This window comes from Cucurbitaria berberidis, assembly GCF_010015615.1.
Source record: "Cucurbitaria berberidis CBS 394.84 unplaced genomic scaffold K460scaffold_2, whole genome shotgun sequence".
NCBI lineage: Eukaryota > Fungi > Ascomycota > Dothideomycetes > Pleosporales > Cucurbitariaceae > Cucurbitaria > Cucurbitaria berberidis.
In genome coordinates, this window is record NW_024468936.1 from 396,811 (window position 1) to 414,835 (window position 18,025).

At 49.2% G+C, this 18,025-nt stretch overlaps 7 protein-coding genes across 7 annotated transcripts; 5 read left to right on the forward strand and 2 right to left on the reverse strand.

Annotated features, from left to right (window-relative positions):
* Nucleotides 1-3: 3 nt before the first annotated feature.
* On the forward strand, nt 4-1,958 carry K460DRAFT_383538 (uncharacterized protein; the record flags this gene model as incomplete). The annotated part of the gene is made up of 4 exons (XM_040935455.1): nt 4-1,111; nt 1,164-1,345; nt 1,395-1,505; nt 1,557-1,958. The coding sequence occupies exons 1-4, from the start codon at nt 346-348 to the stop codon at nt 1,956-1,958; spliced, it is 1,461 nt and encodes a 486-aa protein (XP_040789580.1). The 5' UTR covers nt 4-345.
* A 198-nt stretch (nt 1,959-2,156) lies between these two features.
* Nucleotides 2,157-2,597, forward strand: K460DRAFT_51841 (uncharacterized protein). Its single transcript, XM_040938483.1, has one exon. The coding sequence runs from the start codon at nt 2,243-2,245 to the stop codon at nt 2,519-2,521; it is 279 nt and encodes a 92-aa protein (XP_040789581.1). The 5' UTR covers nt 2,157-2,242; the 3' UTR covers nt 2,522-2,597.
* Nucleotides 2,193-4,434, reverse strand: K460DRAFT_363130 (PLC-like phosphodiesterase). The gene has a single exon (XM_040932764.1). It carries the CDS (start codon nt 4,390-4,392, stop codon nt 2,674-2,676), a length of 1,719 nt encoding a protein of 572 aa, XP_040789582.1. The 5' UTR covers nt 4,393-4,434; the 3' UTR covers nt 2,193-2,673.
* A 1,350-nt stretch (nt 4,435-5,784) lies between these two features.
* K460DRAFT_352208 (uncharacterized protein) lies at nt 5,785-6,556 on the forward strand (the record flags this gene model as incomplete). Its single annotated transcript, XM_040931629.1, has 3 exons — nt 5,785-5,832; nt 5,995-6,190; nt 6,369-6,556. 3 exons carry the CDS (start codon nt 5,785-5,787, stop codon nt 6,554-6,556), a joined length of 432 nt encoding a protein of 143 aa, XP_040789583.1.
* Nucleotides 6,557-8,601: 2,045 nt separating this feature from the next.
* K460DRAFT_304107 (FAD-binding domain-containing protein) lies at nt 8,602-10,077 on the forward strand (the record flags this gene model as incomplete). The annotated part of the gene is made up of 1 exon (XM_040929969.1): nt 8,602-10,077. A coding segment is annotated over one exon (1,476 nt), but the record flags the coding sequence as incomplete, so codon positions are not given.
* A 3,467-nt stretch (nt 10,078-13,544) lies between these two features.
* On the forward strand, nt 13,545-14,739 carry K460DRAFT_374179 (Clavaminate synthase-like protein; the record flags this gene model as incomplete). Its single annotated transcript, XM_040934644.1, has 4 exons — nt 13,545-13,712; nt 13,766-13,894; nt 13,955-13,971; nt 14,031-14,739. 4 exons carry the CDS (start codon nt 13,545-13,547, stop codon nt 14,737-14,739), a joined length of 1,023 nt encoding a protein of 340 aa, XP_040789585.1.
* A 76-nt stretch (nt 14,740-14,815) lies between these two features.
* Nucleotides 14,816-17,792, reverse strand: K460DRAFT_51934 (uncharacterized protein). The gene is made up of 7 exons (XM_040938485.1): nt 17,622-17,792; nt 17,492-17,556; nt 17,161-17,440; nt 16,185-17,114; nt 16,050-16,130; nt 15,393-16,001; nt 14,816-15,335 (listed from the first exon to the last, which is right to left on the reverse strand). The coding sequence occupies exons 1-7, from the start codon at nt 17,644-17,646 to the stop codon at nt 14,893-14,895; spliced, it is 2,433 nt and encodes an 810-aa protein (XP_040789586.1). The 5' UTR covers nt 17,647-17,792; the 3' UTR covers nt 14,816-14,892.
* Nucleotides 17,793-18,025: the final 233 nt, after the last annotated feature.

The window sequence follows — 18,025 nt, forward strand, 5'->3', positions numbered from 1 at the left end:
CAGCACGCGAGGACGCTATAGTTCCAAGGAACAAAGACGATCTTGCCGCGATGGGATTGAGCGATCAGCACACACCAAACGCCCGACGATGACACCCGTCAAATGGCGGAACAACCCCAGTCGTTTCGCAGGCACCGCGACTTGCGAACCTTGCCTACTGTCGGCATGCGGGCTCGTGCTACATATTTCAACCCACCTTTGGGGTTCTGGAGATAGCGAGGCTTGTTTTTAAGGTACCCTAGGCCGCTCCCGCCGTCGGTATGCTCCTACCACCACCATCCTCATTTTCATCTCGTCTCTTGGCGTTGATTTGCATTTGTTCTTATCTGTGAAGAACAGGAAGATATGGGCTTCCTAAAACTCCCTCAATTTCGGTACCACGGCCCATGGGTGCAGAACTTCATCGCTGGCATCGGTGTCGGAGCGTCGGCAGGCATATACGTTGCGCTAAATCTCCTAGGAGCGGGCGGCGGTAGACCAGACTCGGCTCAAGTCGTTCAAGTCGTGAATGCGACTTTGTGTGCAGTATGGTTCTTCTCCTCCTCGTTCGGTGGTTCGATTCTCAACAAGCTCGGGCCCGGCCTCACTATGTGCATTGGTGTACAAACATATGCCGTATACGTTGGGTCGTTGTGGTACTATGATGAGACAGGCAAAAGAGGGTATCCGTACGCGTCTGGACCGATAATTGGGATCGGGGCTGGAATGGTATTCATCACCGCAGGTTACGTAGCGACGGGGTATCCCGAAGAGAGGGAGAAGGGCTCGTATGCAACGATCTTGATGAACATGCAAGCCCTAGGATCGGTAATCAGCGGCATTATTCCGGTTATCATCAACAGGAAGTCCGATACGGTTGCCGGTGTGCCTCGGTCGGTCTACATATCGTTCATCGTTATCATGATCATTGGCGGCTTGATCTGTCTGTTATTGCTCCGGCCCCACAAGCTTACAAGAGACGATGGTTCAGTAGTAGCTGTTCATCCTCCAAGAGGTGTGTGGGAGGAGCTCAGATCCAATCTACAGGCCTTTACGGATCCTACCTTACTCATAATGATGCCCGCATTCTTACCAGCAGAGGGCTTTTTGGTATACAGTGGATCTGTCAACGGTAGCCCTACACTTTCGAATGCACTTTAGTTATGCAACTAACAGTCTGCCAGCATACAAGAACAACCTTCGCACGCGTTCCCTACTTTCCTTCATCGCCGTTGTTCTACAAATTCCTGCTGGATGGGCACTACAGGCAGTTCTGGATTACCCGGGTTGGGGCCGCCGCAAGCGGGGTTTGATAGGTCTCACCGGCGTTTGCGTGCCTCTGGTCGTCGCATGGGTATGGGAGATGGTGAGTCACCTATAGTAGCATACCGCGGCTTTAAACTCACATGGTGTAGATCCGCACCCGCAACTATGATCGTAACAACCCGCCAACTAACCCCACTGACTGGGACGAAGCCAACTTTGGGTGGATATTCGTCCTTTTCATGCTGACTTGGGTTTTCTCTGTATGTCCAGTCAACTTTCACTCCAATAAAGGGTTCTACTGACGGCTCCAGCAACTCTGGCACAACATTGTCTACTACTGGATCGGCGCTCTCACCAACTCGCCGCAGAAACTCACACACTATGTTGGCATCTTCAGGGGTGTGCTCGGGGCCGGTGAAGCAATCTGCTTCGGGCTCGATAGCATCAAGATTCCATTCATCGCCGAAGCAGGGGGTATTCTACTCTTCTACGTGATGGGTATTGCAGCGTTCTATTATCTGGGCATATATCACATCAAGGACACGAATTATGATCATGCAGAAGAAGGCGCTGTTGTGCCGAATCATGTTCTGGAAGGGGAGGGTCTAACCGTTGGGCAGCGGCGGGAGGAGATTCTGAGAGCTAGACAGCTCGCTGGACGAGGAGACGAGAAAGTGGATGAAACGGTTAGGGTGGATAGTGATAAGGTTTGACGGCAATTATGAACATGCTTATTAAAAGTCTGAAAACTGCCGCTATTTGTCATGAAATCTGCTCCTTGCAAATCTCTCGTCAGTCCAGTGCCTCAACCCGTGCTAGACACATGCAAGAGACTCGACTTGGAGAGTAATGCGACGTACATCTTTACCGCTCACCGCCTTATGAATCGCCGACATCAAGGCCCTGTCATTGACCCGGTTGCTTACCCACACCTCGCTTCGGTACATGCCAATTGTCCCGCGATCCTTGTCCGCAACATGCAGGGTGCAACCTTCCGATGACTCCCGTCGGCCCGTCCCATCACAAATCTGGGTGGATATGTCGTGTTACTTTTGTTTACACCATGGCTGTGTGGGTTCAGTACGATGAGGATAGATTCTCGGGAAATCGACGTGGCCATTTGACAGATACCATATCTGTTGGCGTTGGACAAAATCACGATTGGGTATGCTGCGTCTGCGGCCGCGCAGTAGGGAAATGTACTATTGCTAACCTATATTCGGGAATATACCGAAAAAGACTCCATATAATAGAACAAAAAGTGGCGCGAAGCTGACAACGATTAATACTCAGACCAAGAGAAGACACCAATACCTTCTTTTTCCATAGAGCTTCGTCGTTGTTTTCATATACTTACGAGGCCTTCCAATGTTGCCTCTATCTTACCCCATAGTTCATTGCGTTTCTCCCAAGCTCAGATGGAGATACTTAGAGTTCCAGAAACTCAAATCTGACAAGTAGCGTACATGTAGTCTCATGACCGCCCAAGTCCAACATCCGAATGAAGCTCCACCCAGGCGCAGCATACATCAACCTCACAGCGGCCACAGCAAAGATAGGGTTGCGCGCAAAACTATCGTCACTCTTAATCAAAAGACGGAGGAAGACAAGCTCATTATCCTCGTACTCCCACTCAAGGATCTCTTTCCAAATCGGATCTGTGGGAGGCGAGTTGTCTTTGTGGAGGAAGCTAGTAAGTTTGTGAGGTTTATAGGCAGCAGTCTTGCGCTTAGGCGGCATATTATTCATGTCGTTGGGATGCACGAGTGTGCAGGTGAGATATGGCTTGATGTTTCCGTCATCGCGGTCCTTGGGCATGGGAACGTCTGTTGCGCCAGCAACATGTAGGCGCAGTCGCCTTCGTCTGCCTGTGCTGAGGTTACCAGAGCCGCCGGCGCGAAGAGCAGCGGGCTTTAAGACGAAGCCGCCCGAGCCAGCGAAAAGAGCTTCGTTGAGTTGCGAGCTTGCGCCGAAGGTTTGCCAGTTCAAAGCGCAGATTTGAGCGCCGATGCCCCAGAAGGGTACAGGTGCGAGGTTCTTCGAGGAGATGCGAGTGCCCTTGGGATATACACGCATCAGATGGTGGGCATTGTGGCGTGCAATTTTTGCGCTGTTTGCTGGTAGATGCTCTGTGAGTCCTGACTCCGAGACATTGATGAGCTGGTGATGCGGTGCATTGTCGAGGCTAGCTTCAAACCATGAATTGTTGACTGGTTTGACAGATTGCGCATACACCCCGAGCTCGGCCAGCTCAGGAACGACGATGCTAGCGTTTGTCGCTTTTTTCTTCGCAGCATACTGCTGACGAACCTTTCTCTCTTCCTCGTCGCCAGAGCTCGAGTCGCTGTCACTGCTCTCGTCTTCGTTGGGCAAGTGGTACTCGACAATGACAACGATTTTGTTCCCCAGTTCAGCAAGCGTGATGTGTTCGCCAATATCTTCCTGTTCGCGCGTACCTTTCTCGCGCATAGCCTTACTGAGAAGTCGGTGCCCGAAGACTTCTTGCATGATTTGCGCTAGACGAAGCTGCCCGTGTGTATCACAGTGATTTTCTAGGGAAATCATGATAGGCGCAGCGTTCTGTTCATTCGCAGCCTCCTTGTCAACGACGTCCCGGATCGTCTCGCATACTTGGCGGAATGGTATGTCTGATACAAGCGTGTAGCCATGCGTAACCTTCGGCTCCTCCTTGTTGTCGTCATTATCCCAAGCGTCGATCTCGACGCAGCGAGAGCCAGTGTGCAACGCAATCTCATACGCAGATGCATGTGACTCACCAAAGAGCTGATGAGCCATCAAATACGTGTTGTGTGATGAGCTGATGAAATACTCCGGGAGCGGATGGTTTCTGTCCGTGACGGCAGGCGGAACATTGATGTGGCTCTTATCAAGCAGTTCTCTCAGTGCGGTAGGTCGTTCGGCATTTGGTCCCACTTCCTGTTCTTGCAATATTCCCTCTGCCACAAGATAGTTCTGTAGTACCTGACTAACGCGCAGCTCATCTTTCGTGATATGCGATCGACGTGATGCATGGCCACCGCCCGCAACCGTGCCTGCATCGATCGCCTCGCCTTTGTCTTCATCGTCAACAGCGGATTTCTTAGCAAAGGGGTTGAGTTTTGATATGCCAGTAACTAGATCCGCCATGTTTACTTAGTAATAGTGTTGATGATAGGTTGGGGTAATGTGTCGCAAGAATAGCTGACGTCGTGGCACTATCTGGGGCAGCCGAGCCCGGCTGGAGGGGTAGGCTTGGCTAGAATACGCCTAGTTTAAACGAGCAAAGAACACCAATTCGGCAAAAGGAGAGTGGCCACACACTGATTCGAATAGAGATCGTTCAGGTAGTTCCATATACTGGAGTCTGACGCGCTATACCATGGTTGACTATTGGCTCAGCAGGCCTATCTTGGAAGATTCCACGTCATCATAAACATCTCCACACTCAAAGTACAACTCTGCAAATCAGCGACAACTCAACTGACGCGTAGGCGCAGGTTACATCTTTTGTCGGCTAGGCCTAGGTGCCTTCCTCTACCGCGCTAGTGTCTGTTTACTCATCATCTGGTGTCTATTACCCTGGCCAAATTCTACAGGTCTTCAGATTTTAGCTCGCATCTTAGTACTTAAAGGGGCAATGAGAGCTCTAAGTTTAGAATATTTACGACCTCTGAATATTGGAAACTGTAATAATACGAGCTGAAATCCAACCATTATACAGTCGCTCAGCGAGTGGTAGACTCGCCGATTCGTTGCTGCTAAGCTGCGAGAGTTGCCTGCGTACAGCACTGATGCTGGTACTGCTGGTACTATTGCAAGCTGCAGTTACATGATCCTAGAGTGTATATTGAAGAGAAAACCAGTAAGAATCGACCGATGAATACGGAACCTAGGTATGTATTGGCTCGGCATGGCGCTTAGCAAGTAGCATAGAATAAATAACCACTACTTCCATACTAGGGATGGGATGGAGGTCACATCTTAGCAATACCAATTAACCTTACAATATCTTCTATGCATATCTGGTCTACCAACTAATATGAACTAGGGCAATTAAATTGCATCGAATTCCTGTCACTACCGCGTTCAGAGATTCTGCTGAGCACTTCGGTAAATTCTGGCTCGGCAACCAAGAAGAAGTCATGGATCAAATCGACGACAATTTCAAAATTCCCCAGCACGTTTATTGATACTTCGCGTCTCTACCCATGCATTTCAACGGCCAGGCCACCATGCTTGTACACCCTGCCCTCCTCGTATACTAACCTCGAGTAGTAGCACAGGCCCTGCATATATTGCTTCCTGTCTCACAGTACGAGGGAGTAAGACAGCCCGCAAAAATCAATGAGAAAGAACTTCTAACCTTGGAAATAAGATTTTGAATGAAAATGGAAAGGGGTTCTCGTGATATAAATATCTGCACCCTTCTTACTCAAAGTTGAACCACCAGCTCCTTGTTGACTACAACATCTCCAAGCGCCGTGGCTCCTATCAAAACCCAACTCTTCTTCTACTCAGCTAGTACCGACAACCCTCATCATGTACATTCAATTTGCAATTGTGCTAGCAACCTTACTTGCCCGTGCAGTAAGTATCCTTAAAAATGTACATTTGAGCCTATGAAATTAAATGCGCCCCTTGTAGATGACAAGTCTTGAGCCGCCTGCACCTGGATACGGCGTTGAAACGCTCCAGTGGGAGGTTGAGGTCGCCCCCGGGTAGACCGAGCTTCTGAATGGCACTGTTCAGGAAGTCATGGCTCAAGCTTCTCAAATCAATCTGAACTTTAAGCTCAAGGAACCTGCCCCAGTTGCACGCTCTGTCACCAAAATAAGCAACAATATTTGTAACAACTTTCCCGACAAAAGCAAGTATTGGGCAATCAACGACGGTGCAGACTACCTACGCAATTTGCCTGGTCAGCCGACTAATGGCCCTGGTCCCGGTAATTGTGGTCGTGTTAGCTGTTCTGATAACTCCGCCATTTAATAGTACAACAACGTAAATAGAGTGTCGAAAGATGCATACGTTTGAAAGTCTGGAAGCCAATTTGCTAACATGTTTTTCTTTGGCTAGAATACAACCCCCAAGACCCTTGATAATTGGGGCTACATCTCCAACAGCGCTAAAGACCTTGTCACCAGATGCTCTGGCGTCGTGGGCGGTCAAGGCCTGGTTTGTGGCCAGAACTTTGGACTGGGAAATTGGAACGTTATTATTCGTGGCGCTTCTTGTTAAAGTCTTCGTGGCACACCACCTTGGCAAAGTCGAATCTTTTAACCAAACCTCGCCTGCCACTGATTACGAATAAGCTCTGCTCTTGCCCACGTGGAAGGCTAGGACGGCTTTCAAACCTCTTCCCTATTGTTATGTGAGCAGAACTAGTCTGCCTTTGTCACTCTCTTAAGATTAGATATAAAGGACCAAACAAGTAGATAGATGCATGTCACTCTTTCTAGGGTTGATATCGCCCAATGTTATGCATCATTACTTGAATCATCTTCATCCTTTTCCAAGTTCTCGCGACTATACGCATCACTCGTTTACCCTAAGTCTGTCGAGTTCCACTGAGTCACTCAGAGCATAATTGACGGAACTGCCGTGCCTGCATAACCAGTTACTACTGTGTAGGAGATTGAAAGTTATGCCTAGTCTGCCATAAAAGACCGCCCGCCCCTCAAGCCATGCAGGAAGCGTAAATTCTTAAAGTTCTCAAAGTCTCCTTAACGTACGCGTTCAATTTCTTCCGCCTAGGGTAGTCTAGCAGTAGCTTTTAACTATAGTTTCTTAATTAGTTTATTTTAATATAAATAATGCTTTAATTACTTAATTTCTGCTTTTATATTTAATTAAATACTGCAAGCTAGATTTTAAAGTTTCTTTATTTTTCTAAAAACTTATATTATTATTTTAGCGCCTATATTCTGTACAGCCTAACTAATTATTTTTTTATTATATTTTTAATATTTTTAATAAGCTTTATATAGCTATAGTCTTTTATAGTTATAGTATTAGTAACTAGTTTTTAAAATAGCTAGTAAAAAGCAGCTACTTTAGCTATTTTAATAAGCTTAATATTTAGTATAGCTTTTAATATTAATAAATAAATATAAAAAAATAAAAGTTTTTTACTTATTATATAGTCCTAATAGAAAAGGGTAAGCTGTATTAATGCTATATTTTTTTTTTATTTTTATAAGCTGCTAGGCTTTTTTTATAATAAATTTATTAAATTTTTTTTTTTAAAGTTTTGGCTAAAGCAGGTCTAAAAATTTAATACTAAAATAGATAAAAAAAAAAAAATTTGTTATACTATTATATAAAAATGCAAAAGATAAAAAATAAAAATTATAAAATAGTAGCTTTATATAAGCTTTAAAAAAGTAATTTTTTTTATATTTAAACTATTAAACAAATATAACTAAAATTTGCATTAGACTTATTAGTTAATAGTAGTTATAAAAAGCAGAAAATTAATATTTAGTACTATAAGAGAATAATAATAAAGTTTAGAACTATAGTTAACAATTATTTTAAAAATAAAACTTATTTTAAAAAAATTAATATAATTATAAATATTTCTGCATTTAAAGTACTTTTATAGAAACTAGCAATAGCTTAACTAGGGCGCAGGCGCTTTGAAAATCCTTTTAGGAAGCGTAAAACCAGGCTATCTGAATCAACTTTACAAAGCGTACCAGCCCATTTGCTTTATCCACAATCTCAACGTCGTCCACGGTGATATCCGGGAGTTCCATGTCTTTGTTTCGCAGTAGGTAGGCGAGTTGTTGGCTATCAAGCCCCCAAATGGAACGCTGTGGTGGTATATTTAGATAAAGACAAGTCCAGGTGTCCCGAGTCCCTGAAACATTTGGTGTCGACATTCAGCCATGGACAACGTTTTGTGATGGAGGCGGCAGCAGCAGAAGCGCTCAGGCTGTGCTGTTCAAGTTCAGACGGTTCTAGTCTGGCACGGAAGCCATAGTGCGGCCTTATTCAGCCCGATGGTGAGAAGGGAAAGGATTGGGTATAAGTTTGCACTATTGAATTCCTAGGAGCTAGGGATATCATTCTAAAGTAACAATACACAAGGGGCCATATGATTTCATTAGGTGACTCAAGCCAAGCATTATCCCGCCCAATTTGGAGCTAATCAACGCCAGTGCTTCCAAAGTTGCGCTCTCTCACTTGGCCATCCACTCAGTCCAGTTGCACACGCTTCGTGCTCTTTCGTAACTCACCTAGCCGGACCATCACACTTCTGCTCTCAGCCTACCGCTCGCACGCTTCGAACTGGCGCCAACTGTCAGCAGTGCACCCCCTCTTGTGCAGCATGCGCTGCTATTCATCCTCGATATGCCACCGCACGAAGAGGTTGTTGCGCACATTTCAGCCGCAGTAAAGGCCTTCTTAAATCGGAAGCAATCGTTTCGCATCTTCCATGGGTCAACCAACAGCACTCGCCCCGCGCACGACGGCCGCATTGTTGACATCAGTGCGCTTTCCAACATTCTGGAGGTTGATAGGCAATCTAGTACAGCAACCATGGAACCAGGTGTGTCCATGGACAAACTTGTTCAAGCCACTCTTGGTCATGGCATGATTCCTCCAATTGTAATGGAGTTTCCAGGCATCACGGTGGGTGGAGGCTACGCTGGATCTGCAGGCGAGAGCAGTTACTTCAAGTATGGATACTTTGATCAGACTGTCAGATCAATTGAGATGGTTCTCGCGACCGGAGAGGTCATCACGGCTTCCGAGTCCGAAAATGCCGACCTATTCAAGGGAGCGGCTGGGTCTCTTGGGAGTTTGGGTATCACAATAAAGCTTGAACTAAGACTTATCCAAGCTAAGCGATTTGTAAAGTTGATCTACCAACCATACTCCACGATCCATGATACAATCACGGTTCTCCGACAGGCAACAGAGAACCCAGACAACGATTACGTCGACGGTATCATGTTCTCTAACACTCACGGAGTTCTAATGACTGGTCAACTGACTGATGATATTCCACTTTCTGAAGTTCCGCAGAACTTCAGCGGGCCATGGGATCCCTGGTTCTATCTTCACACAATGGGAAAACCTCCTGGGAAAAAATCTACTGATTACATTCCAATAGCGGAGTATCTGTTCCGTTACGACCGAGGCGGCTTCTGGGTCGGTACGCAGGCATTCAAATACTTTGGTTTTATCCCATTCAATCGATTCACTCGATGGTTCCTCAACGATTTCATGCATACTCGGATGATGTACCGAGCATTGCATGGAAGCAACATGTCTTTCGGAACTATGATACATGACCTTTCGCTACCCTACGACACTGCTGAGGAGTTCATCGAATATACGGCCAGGAAGCTCGGCATCTGGCCGCTATGGCTCTGCCCTCTGCGTGCTGTAGACCCGCCAACTTTCCACCCTTGCACTACTAGTTTCAAACAAGACGGATCACCCCAGCCAATGCTCAATATTGGTCTCTGGGGTACGGCTTCGAAGGACATAGAATCGTTTAAACGTCAAAACCGACAATTAGAAGCCGAGCTCAGAAGATTGGGAGGTCGCAAGGTCCTTTATTCCCACACATACTATTCAGAAGAGGAGTTCTGGAAATTGTATGATCGGGAATGGTACGAGGCACTGCGACGACGTTACTCCGCCACGACGCTACCAACTGTGTATGATAAATTAAAGGTCGACGTGACTCGACAGACGCAAGCCTATCATTCACCTTGGATTCGAAGACTAGCATCATCGTGGCCTTTTGCGGGAGTTGTTGGGATATGGTGCGCGATTCGAAGCAAAGACTATCTTATACATCGACAGTTGGGCTGGATGAGATGGAAGCTAGGAAATAAGAAGTAACAACTGAACAGTTTGCTCGCCAGTTTATAGTTTAGACTGGAATGAATATCAGAAACAATGAGAGCGAGTTGGGATTCATGTCCTTCGCTATTACTGCGAAACATGGCCAGACTTGCCGGACAGGCCGAGGCAGCGAGGGTTATGTGACTAGCATCTAAAAGAGGTAGAAAATTGATTATAAGAACCGCCCAGATGTTTCCCGTAATTGTCTTCTCTTAGCGCAGCAGAACTTCGTCGACTCAAAGGTTCTCTACGAGTTTGGTTAGTAAAGTCATGTCGTGTGAGTATAATTGCTCAATACCGAAAGTTAATAGGGGCTAAAGTTAGGTACGGACTTCACTTTGACACGATATACGTGTAACCAAAAAAATAACAAAGAACAGGGCGATAAAGCAAAGTGTAGACACATTACTAAGACTTGCGCGTCCATGCATAAATTAATAGGCATCGCTTGCACTGCAAGCTTCTTTAATTCGCTAACTCATTGCTTAGCAGCCTAAAACTGGCGCATGTAGCCCTAGCTAACAGATGCCCACCACCCGGTCCTCACATCATTTTATAAGGATAGCGATCTCTTTCGGAGGACAATAGGCTCTTGAGTCTCGGCTAAAAATTTGCTCAGCATGTTCTACCGCCGAGCAGCGAGCCACTCGTTTGTCTCAGTCCAGAGCTGCTTGTTCGCCTCGGGCACTGCGCTGCCTCCATTCTTCACGCCGTCGAAGATAGCATCCCAAAGCGCAAAAGCAGTTTTGAGATCGCCGGAGAAGTCGAGCGACTGCGGGAAGTAGCGCTTTGATGCTGTCTCGACGACTCGGGCTTTGGTTTGGGAGGAAGTTGGGTCCGCATCGTTGCTAAGCAGCTCGTCAAGGTATGATTTGACGGCGATGCTAAGTGCGCAGTTGTTTGGTAAGAGGAACGGTAGTCTATTCGCAGATTAGTATGCAAGCAAAAATAGGGCCAGGGACTACGCACTTCATAGCAATCAGCGGTAGATCCGCATGTCGATTACAACATCCAGTTAGGAACATGTGCGTGGATGCTACCTCGACAAGGTCACGTAGCGTCTGACGGACGACGTTTATGACCGAGTTGTATCCGAGAAGGTGCTGGCTTAACGGGCCTGTAAACCCGATAGGCTTATGGTGTAGCGTACCAAGCCCTGCTACGCGAGATACCAACATATTCGAGTTTTGATCTTTCGCTATTGGATAGTTAGTTGCTGCTTGACTCCAGATATAATTACATGTACTTACGGCTACCACGCATAGGGGCGCCATTGTAGGTAGGAAACATGTTGATGTCTGTCGTGAGAATACCCAGACGGAGTAGCTCTACGGCAAGAACGGCAGCCTCTTCCAGGTCTGCTTGGCCGTTCAGGCCAGCAATGACTTTGGCGAGGACCTTGCCCCACTGGGTCAGGTTATGGCTTGAGTCCACATACTCTCTTAGAGCGAGGAACCGCCATATCGAGTTATACATGATCTCGTCGGTGGATGAGAGCACGTTCTTGAGATCCTTCTTTGAGATGGTCTTGGGAACAAACTCGGTGTTTTGCAGTGACAAGACAGCGGCACCTAAATGCCCACACCCCTTATCACGGTTAGTTCCTTGTCACTCTTGAATCGTGACATTGCTTACCTCATGTTGCGCTATGACAGGTCTGAAAGTAGCCTCTTTCACATTCCAGGTGTCGACAAGCGATGGAGTCTCAGACTGCCGCTCCACGCGGATGGTACTTTCCTGTTGCTTTCCGTTCGAGTCCAAGAACCAGCATCTCTGGGCTAGATCCTTATGCCGATACCAGTTGTGCAGGATACTTGAGAGTAAGTTGATCGCTGATGTTCGTAGCGGAACGAGCTTCGAGCTGACAAGGTTTTTATACTCTAGAGACTCCCCTCCATCCATTGGGGGGACTTCAAAAACCTCGCCCGTAGTGCGCCATTGTAGGATTTGCGGGCTGATGAGACCTTTCGACATGTAGTGGAAGACCTCGTCTGGGAGGCGCTGACCAAGATACTGGACAGCATCGTTTGGTAATTGACTCAAATTCAGGGGCTCAATCTTTCCATCTTCCGTGTAGATGGGGTGATTCTTAACGGCTAAACGCGCTTTACGGTACCGATCGACGTAGTTTAGCTGTTTAAAGCGCGGATCGTCGTGATTGTTGACGACTACTGCGTAACCTGTATTACCGTTGCTCATGATCATCTTGATGGCGCCATGCGGCTTCAGGAGCTCTGATCGGTTCGCCGATGTAAGGTTGGGAAGCGTTGGGAGGAATGGCGTGCCAGCGAGGATGCAAGTATCGACAAAGATGTCTTCTGTGATCCTCACATTGCCCGCGAACTTCTCCAGATCGGCAAAGCATTTTTCTCGCCTCGTGTAGCGAAACTGCTTCTCCTCGAGGTCCCAAGACGTTATAACTTTGTCGCAGTCGAATAGTAGGATGTCGGACGCGCCCGAGATGGCGTGTACGAAGTTTGATTTCTCGAGGTATGCTAGCTAAGGAAAGTTAGCCATTATAAGCCTATAAGAGGTCGTTGCTATTACCTGAGCCCACGCACTGTATGGCGCGACCTGGAAGCGGACCTTTCGCTCGGCAAGAATCGACTGTAGCGCACGGAAGAGGTCTTCTGGCGTTACGTATGCTGTGCTGGTGTCAGCTCCATGTCCACCTGCCCACAATGCCATGACTCTTACTTGACTCGCCGAATTTGGCCACAGACGCCTCGGCCTGGTGGCTGTCGTACAAATTCCATGCATTGGCATTCACAGTCGCCTCGTCCTGCTTCTGCCGGAAGGGGTCATCCTGCTTGGTTATGTCCAGCCCGCTGAAAATGAACCACGGCTCGATATCGAAGCCTTGGAGCGTATTTAGGTCTTCCTCGATGTGTTGCTTGAGGGCTAGCGGGAGGCCACCGAGCGCGGGGACAAGCGGTTCTTTCGCGCGGGTATGGTTGAGGATGCGTTGGCTGAGATAGTCGGCAGCTTCGATTCCTACGCGGCAGCCGCTGAGCTGCTCCAGCTCACTCGTCTCGCCAAACGTGGCAGTCCACTGCGCGAAGTCGCGGATCATGACGAGCGTCGCGTGAGTGAATCACGGCTCAAACAATGTCTAGGGCGAGGCTGAAGGAAGAAGCGCCGGGAATAGAACAATAGAACTGGGGATCCAATGGGCGAGCGATTACGTCGTTGCCGATCAATGAAAGAGGGCGGGAAGCGGAGAGACAAAAATAAATAGAGAGAGAGAGAGCCCTCGTTTCTCTATTGATTGCGGGGAGTTGATACTGGGCGAGGTGAAATTGGAGCTCCCAGAGGCAGCTCCACGCGCTTGCTTGGCAGGTAATCCCTGTAACCCGAGATCCACCTTTACTAGCCTGGACGCGCTTGCTCAGGTACTGGAGGAGTAGGAGCATTTGGTATCATCTTCACTCAAGATGCCTGATTCGGAAAACCAGAATGCCATACCAGTCATCGATGTCTCTCGTCCATCCGAGGCAGTCGCTCTCCAGGTGCTCGAGGCAGCATCAACACAGGGCTTCCTCTTCATCAAGAACGATGGCGCGACCATCCCGCCCAAGGACATTGATGATATGTTCAAACTTGTAACATTGATCAGCTCCGTTTGGTCCTGGGAATGCACCACTGACGGAGCTAGTCCCAAGAGTTCTTCGCCACTCCAAGACAACACAAGGCAGAGTTTGCCATCCACTCGGAAAAAGCGGGTGGTATCAATCGCGGATGGGTGTCGATGCAAGGCGAATCACTCGACCCCCAGGGACAAAAGGTACGTTGCCATTCAAGCATCATATTGCAAAAACACCATGTTCCTACTGACTATATGCAGCACGGCGATCCCAAACAGTAACCTTCCCCCTTCCATATTACTAACTCCTCATGTCCAACTAACACGTCAACAATAGAGCATTCAATATCGGTCCACCTCAACCCGAGCTACAGCCCCTGCCACAGCCTCTCTTGTCCCAAAAGGATCTGATATCAAGGTTCCAAACATCCTGCCACAACCTCTGCATCTCCATCCTGTCCCTCCTCGGCACTGCTCTGCAAATCACAGATCCTGACTACTTCGCCTCACGACATGACCAGTCCCAGGGTCCATCTGGCACGATTTTCAGGATGCTATACTACCCAAAGACCGCCCCCAAGGGCGACAGGGAGGATAGTATAAGAGCAGGAGCGCACTCCGACTACGGGAGTGTAACGCTATTGTTTCGCCTTCCTGGCCAGCCGGGGTTGGAGCTCTTGACGGAAAAGGGGTGGGTCACTGTGCCGGTCAACCCCAATCCCAAGGATCTCATCGAGCCACCAATATTGGTGAATATTGGAGATCTGTTGAGTTTCTGGACGAACGGGATGCTCAAGAGCACCGTTCACCGCGTCACTTTCTCATCCGGGGAGGAAAGATATAGTATGGCGTACTTTTGTCACCCATTGAACGATGCGAAGCTAGGAGCCGTACCGAGCGAGGTTATTGATAAATTTGGAGACCAAGGTGTGAATGAATTGAGAAGTCAAAGGAAGCGACTAGGTCTCAATGAAGACGGGGAGAACGACGTCTTGACTGCCAAACAGCATCTGGATCGAAGGCTGAAAGTTACCTATGGGATATAACGCCAGAGTCTTCCCACGCCTAAACTCGCTGTAAATGCAAGTACTCCAACACCACGCTATGCATTCATATGCCATGCCATGCCCCACGAATCCAAAACAATCCCCACACGTTGTCCCCTATCATACATACCATCATGCTTGCAGAACCAACGCTCAACCACGTCGTTTCCTCGCTGCTCTCCCTCCCGTCTCACCAACGACATCCTTCACAACACCAATTCCCTTGACCGGCACACTCGTCTCTTTGATCGTCCCGCCCAGCCTTTTGATCATCTGCTCCCTCGCAATCGCCACACCCGGGGAGTCCCAACCAAGCTCTTGGCTGGGCTGATACTCTTCGATCAGTACCGTGTTTTCACCCTCGTCCACATCAAGACCATTCTTGCCCGAGCCTTCTCCCGTAGACTGGTTCGAGCGTGTAGATGTTGCGCGGCCGAGTTGTCGTCGTCTGCGCCGCTTGTCGTCGGCTTGGTCGACTGGTGTGGGCGCAGCTTTGCGGTTTGCGCGGAGTTGGGCGAGAATATCTGAATAGTCTTTTTCCTCACCTCCTGGCTCCTTGGGCACTTCCCGGTGCAACGGAGCTTGCGCCTCGGTGTCTACGGGAATGACAGAATCAGGAGCTGGTATCACGGAGTCAGGCGTAGGTTCTCTACCATGGTTTCCTCTCGAAGGTGCCGGTGCTACTCTGATTAGCGACTCGGCGGACGAGCTTCGGTGTCGAGAGACAGGGCGTGAGCCAGTTGATGATGTTGAAGTCCGTCGTGCTGAGTTGGTAGAAGTATCTTGCAGAGGAAGTGATGCTTGGACATCGAAACCACCTAGAGGAGGCCCACCGTGATCGAGGCCCGGATGAGTAGTATTGGGATGAGTCAATGAGTCAGTTGTAGATGCGGGTGTAGCTTCCGCCGAAGGGGCAAGATCAAGAGCACGAGTCCGCTGTGGCCTTGTCACCATCTTTGCAGCTTGAGCCTTGCTTTGCCTAAGCTTGAAGCTATCTGTTTCAGACAGCTTCGCAGTCGGCACGACAGTCGAAGAAGCAAGCTTCTGCTTCGGCCGCTGTGCTTGCACTGGTGCCAATGTGCTAATATGGTAATCGCCAAAGGACTGCAACCTGCCACTGCGCAAACAGTCCCAGAGCCATGTCGCATGAACAGCGGGTATGCGCTTGTCCATAGTAAACTTGAGTTTTTGCGCATTTGGGCTCGGGGAATTGCAAATCATGACCGAGGTTTTCCCGGATAGATGTTCGTCATAGGTACCTCCTGCGAAAGATGTCAGACCATGTGAGGTGAGGGGACTTGTTTCCGTACCCATAAGCGTGACTAATTTTGTCACATGTAGGAGCTCGATGCCGACGAATCCGGTCGAGTTTACGGTAAGAGCAGAGAAGCCTTAGACACGTCAGCGCTACTGAGCAACATGTGCTCCATGTTATCAAAACTCACCGCTAATGCTAAGCCGGTCAAATGGTTTACTGAGAACATCATCTGCGGGGTCGATTAAGCGTTTGCCATGCAGACAACGCTCGACCCACCAATTGGTGACTAAGTTCATGAGCGATCCGGCACGTTCCGGTAGGGTTGTAAGGTCAACCTCAGCGTCATGTGGAACGACAACATAGCCACGTCTTAGGTCGTCAGAGGAAGAGCTATTGAGATCGCTTGCACAGACAACGCGCGCTCCTTGGCTGTCCAAATGCTGGCGCAAGATATCTGTCTTTTCGTTGTCGAAGCCATGCGGGCATACGAGGCGCCCTTCGAACAGTCCATCCTGTGAATTCTCGTTATCCGGAGGCTGGGGCAGGGTCGGACTACGGGCATCCAGAGGGTCTGCATCGATAGGGGCAACGTCTTGGTGAACACTCGGACCCTGTACATGCGTTGTCGGCGTACTCGCTCGCGTCGAGTCTTGCTTAGCAGAAACGTCCTCGGTCCAATCCTCGCCATCATCTTGCTGTCTTTCTAAGCTTGCTGCAGTAATACCAGCCCATAGAGCTTCGCTCTGCGTTCCCATTTTTGTGCTCGCCGAGCGTCGAAGCTTTCTGCGAAAGGGATTGAGCGGCTGGCTCGGTGCGGCGTCGCGCGTGCGTTTGCCGAGGGTAGGTGAGGGATACTGTCTGCGATCCCAGGCGCCATTTCCTCGTTCCTCAATTGGCATGGTGGGGTGGTACAGGGCCTCATCCAGCATCATACCCCTCTCGATGCTCTGTTCAAACCACTCCAACGAGACAATCTTCAGGGTCCAATTAAGAGCGTGCTCGTACTTCTTCCCGGACGGCGTGGCTGCGATGAGGTGGGTAACCGACTTGGTCAGATCGCCATGATATTCAGCCCCGTTCTTGTCGACCGTCTCCTGGATGTATCGGCGTTGCTCCACTGCGCCTCGTCAGCATGATATTATCAGGCGTATGCAATTCCGTACGGTCGTCAAAGCCAGTGAGGCAGATCTTGAGCCCAAAGAAGGTAGGCATTCGATACTCTCTCTCCAGCCTAGCCACGTCCACGTTGTCGTGTCCCTCCATCCAGACTTCTCTGAGCGCTGCAAGCCATGCTGGCGAAAGCACCTTGACATCCTCTCGCGACTTTGCGACGTAGCGGTATTTGGCGCTGTCGGTGCTGCCAACCAGGAGGTGGGTTACGTCCGAGGTCAGGTCGAGCTTGCAAGCCGCGCCCATTTGCACGCCGATGGCAGCGAGTTGCGCCTAGACATTGCGTCAGACGCGAATAGATAACGAATCGAGGATGTAACGTACACGCTCCTCGGGGTCGATGGAAGTGGTGCAGAGGATGGCCCCAGCGAGGGGAAGCTGGCCTGTCGCTGTGTTTATTTGTAAGTGCATGTCTGGCCGCCGGTGGTAGCGTTGTCCAAAGAGCCATGCTCACCATATCTTCCCTCTGTCGCGTCCATGGCCGGTGCTGCCAGCTACAGATGTTATTACCCAAGGTCGTGTGCTTGGCCAGCGAAATCGCGTCGAGCCAAGCGCGCCCCTGCCTTTTCGCGGCGCGTTGCGGGGAACGTCATCACGTGGGCAGGCTGAGGGAACGAAGGAACCACCTTGGAAGCCACAGCCGGCCCGTCGTGACTAGTCCCAATCGGGCGGCCATCTTGCTGCTCTTCGTAGATCCGAGCCTTTGCCACGAAAAATCTGCACTGCCGACTTCCCACCGCTATTGCGTATCGTTCAGGGAAGAATTCTCATCATGACGAAGCCATCCTTCTCTAATCCCTCCAGTCCCTCGAATCGGGGCGAGTTGGCAGCGGCTTTTCCCTGCGAGGGCCCAGTGGA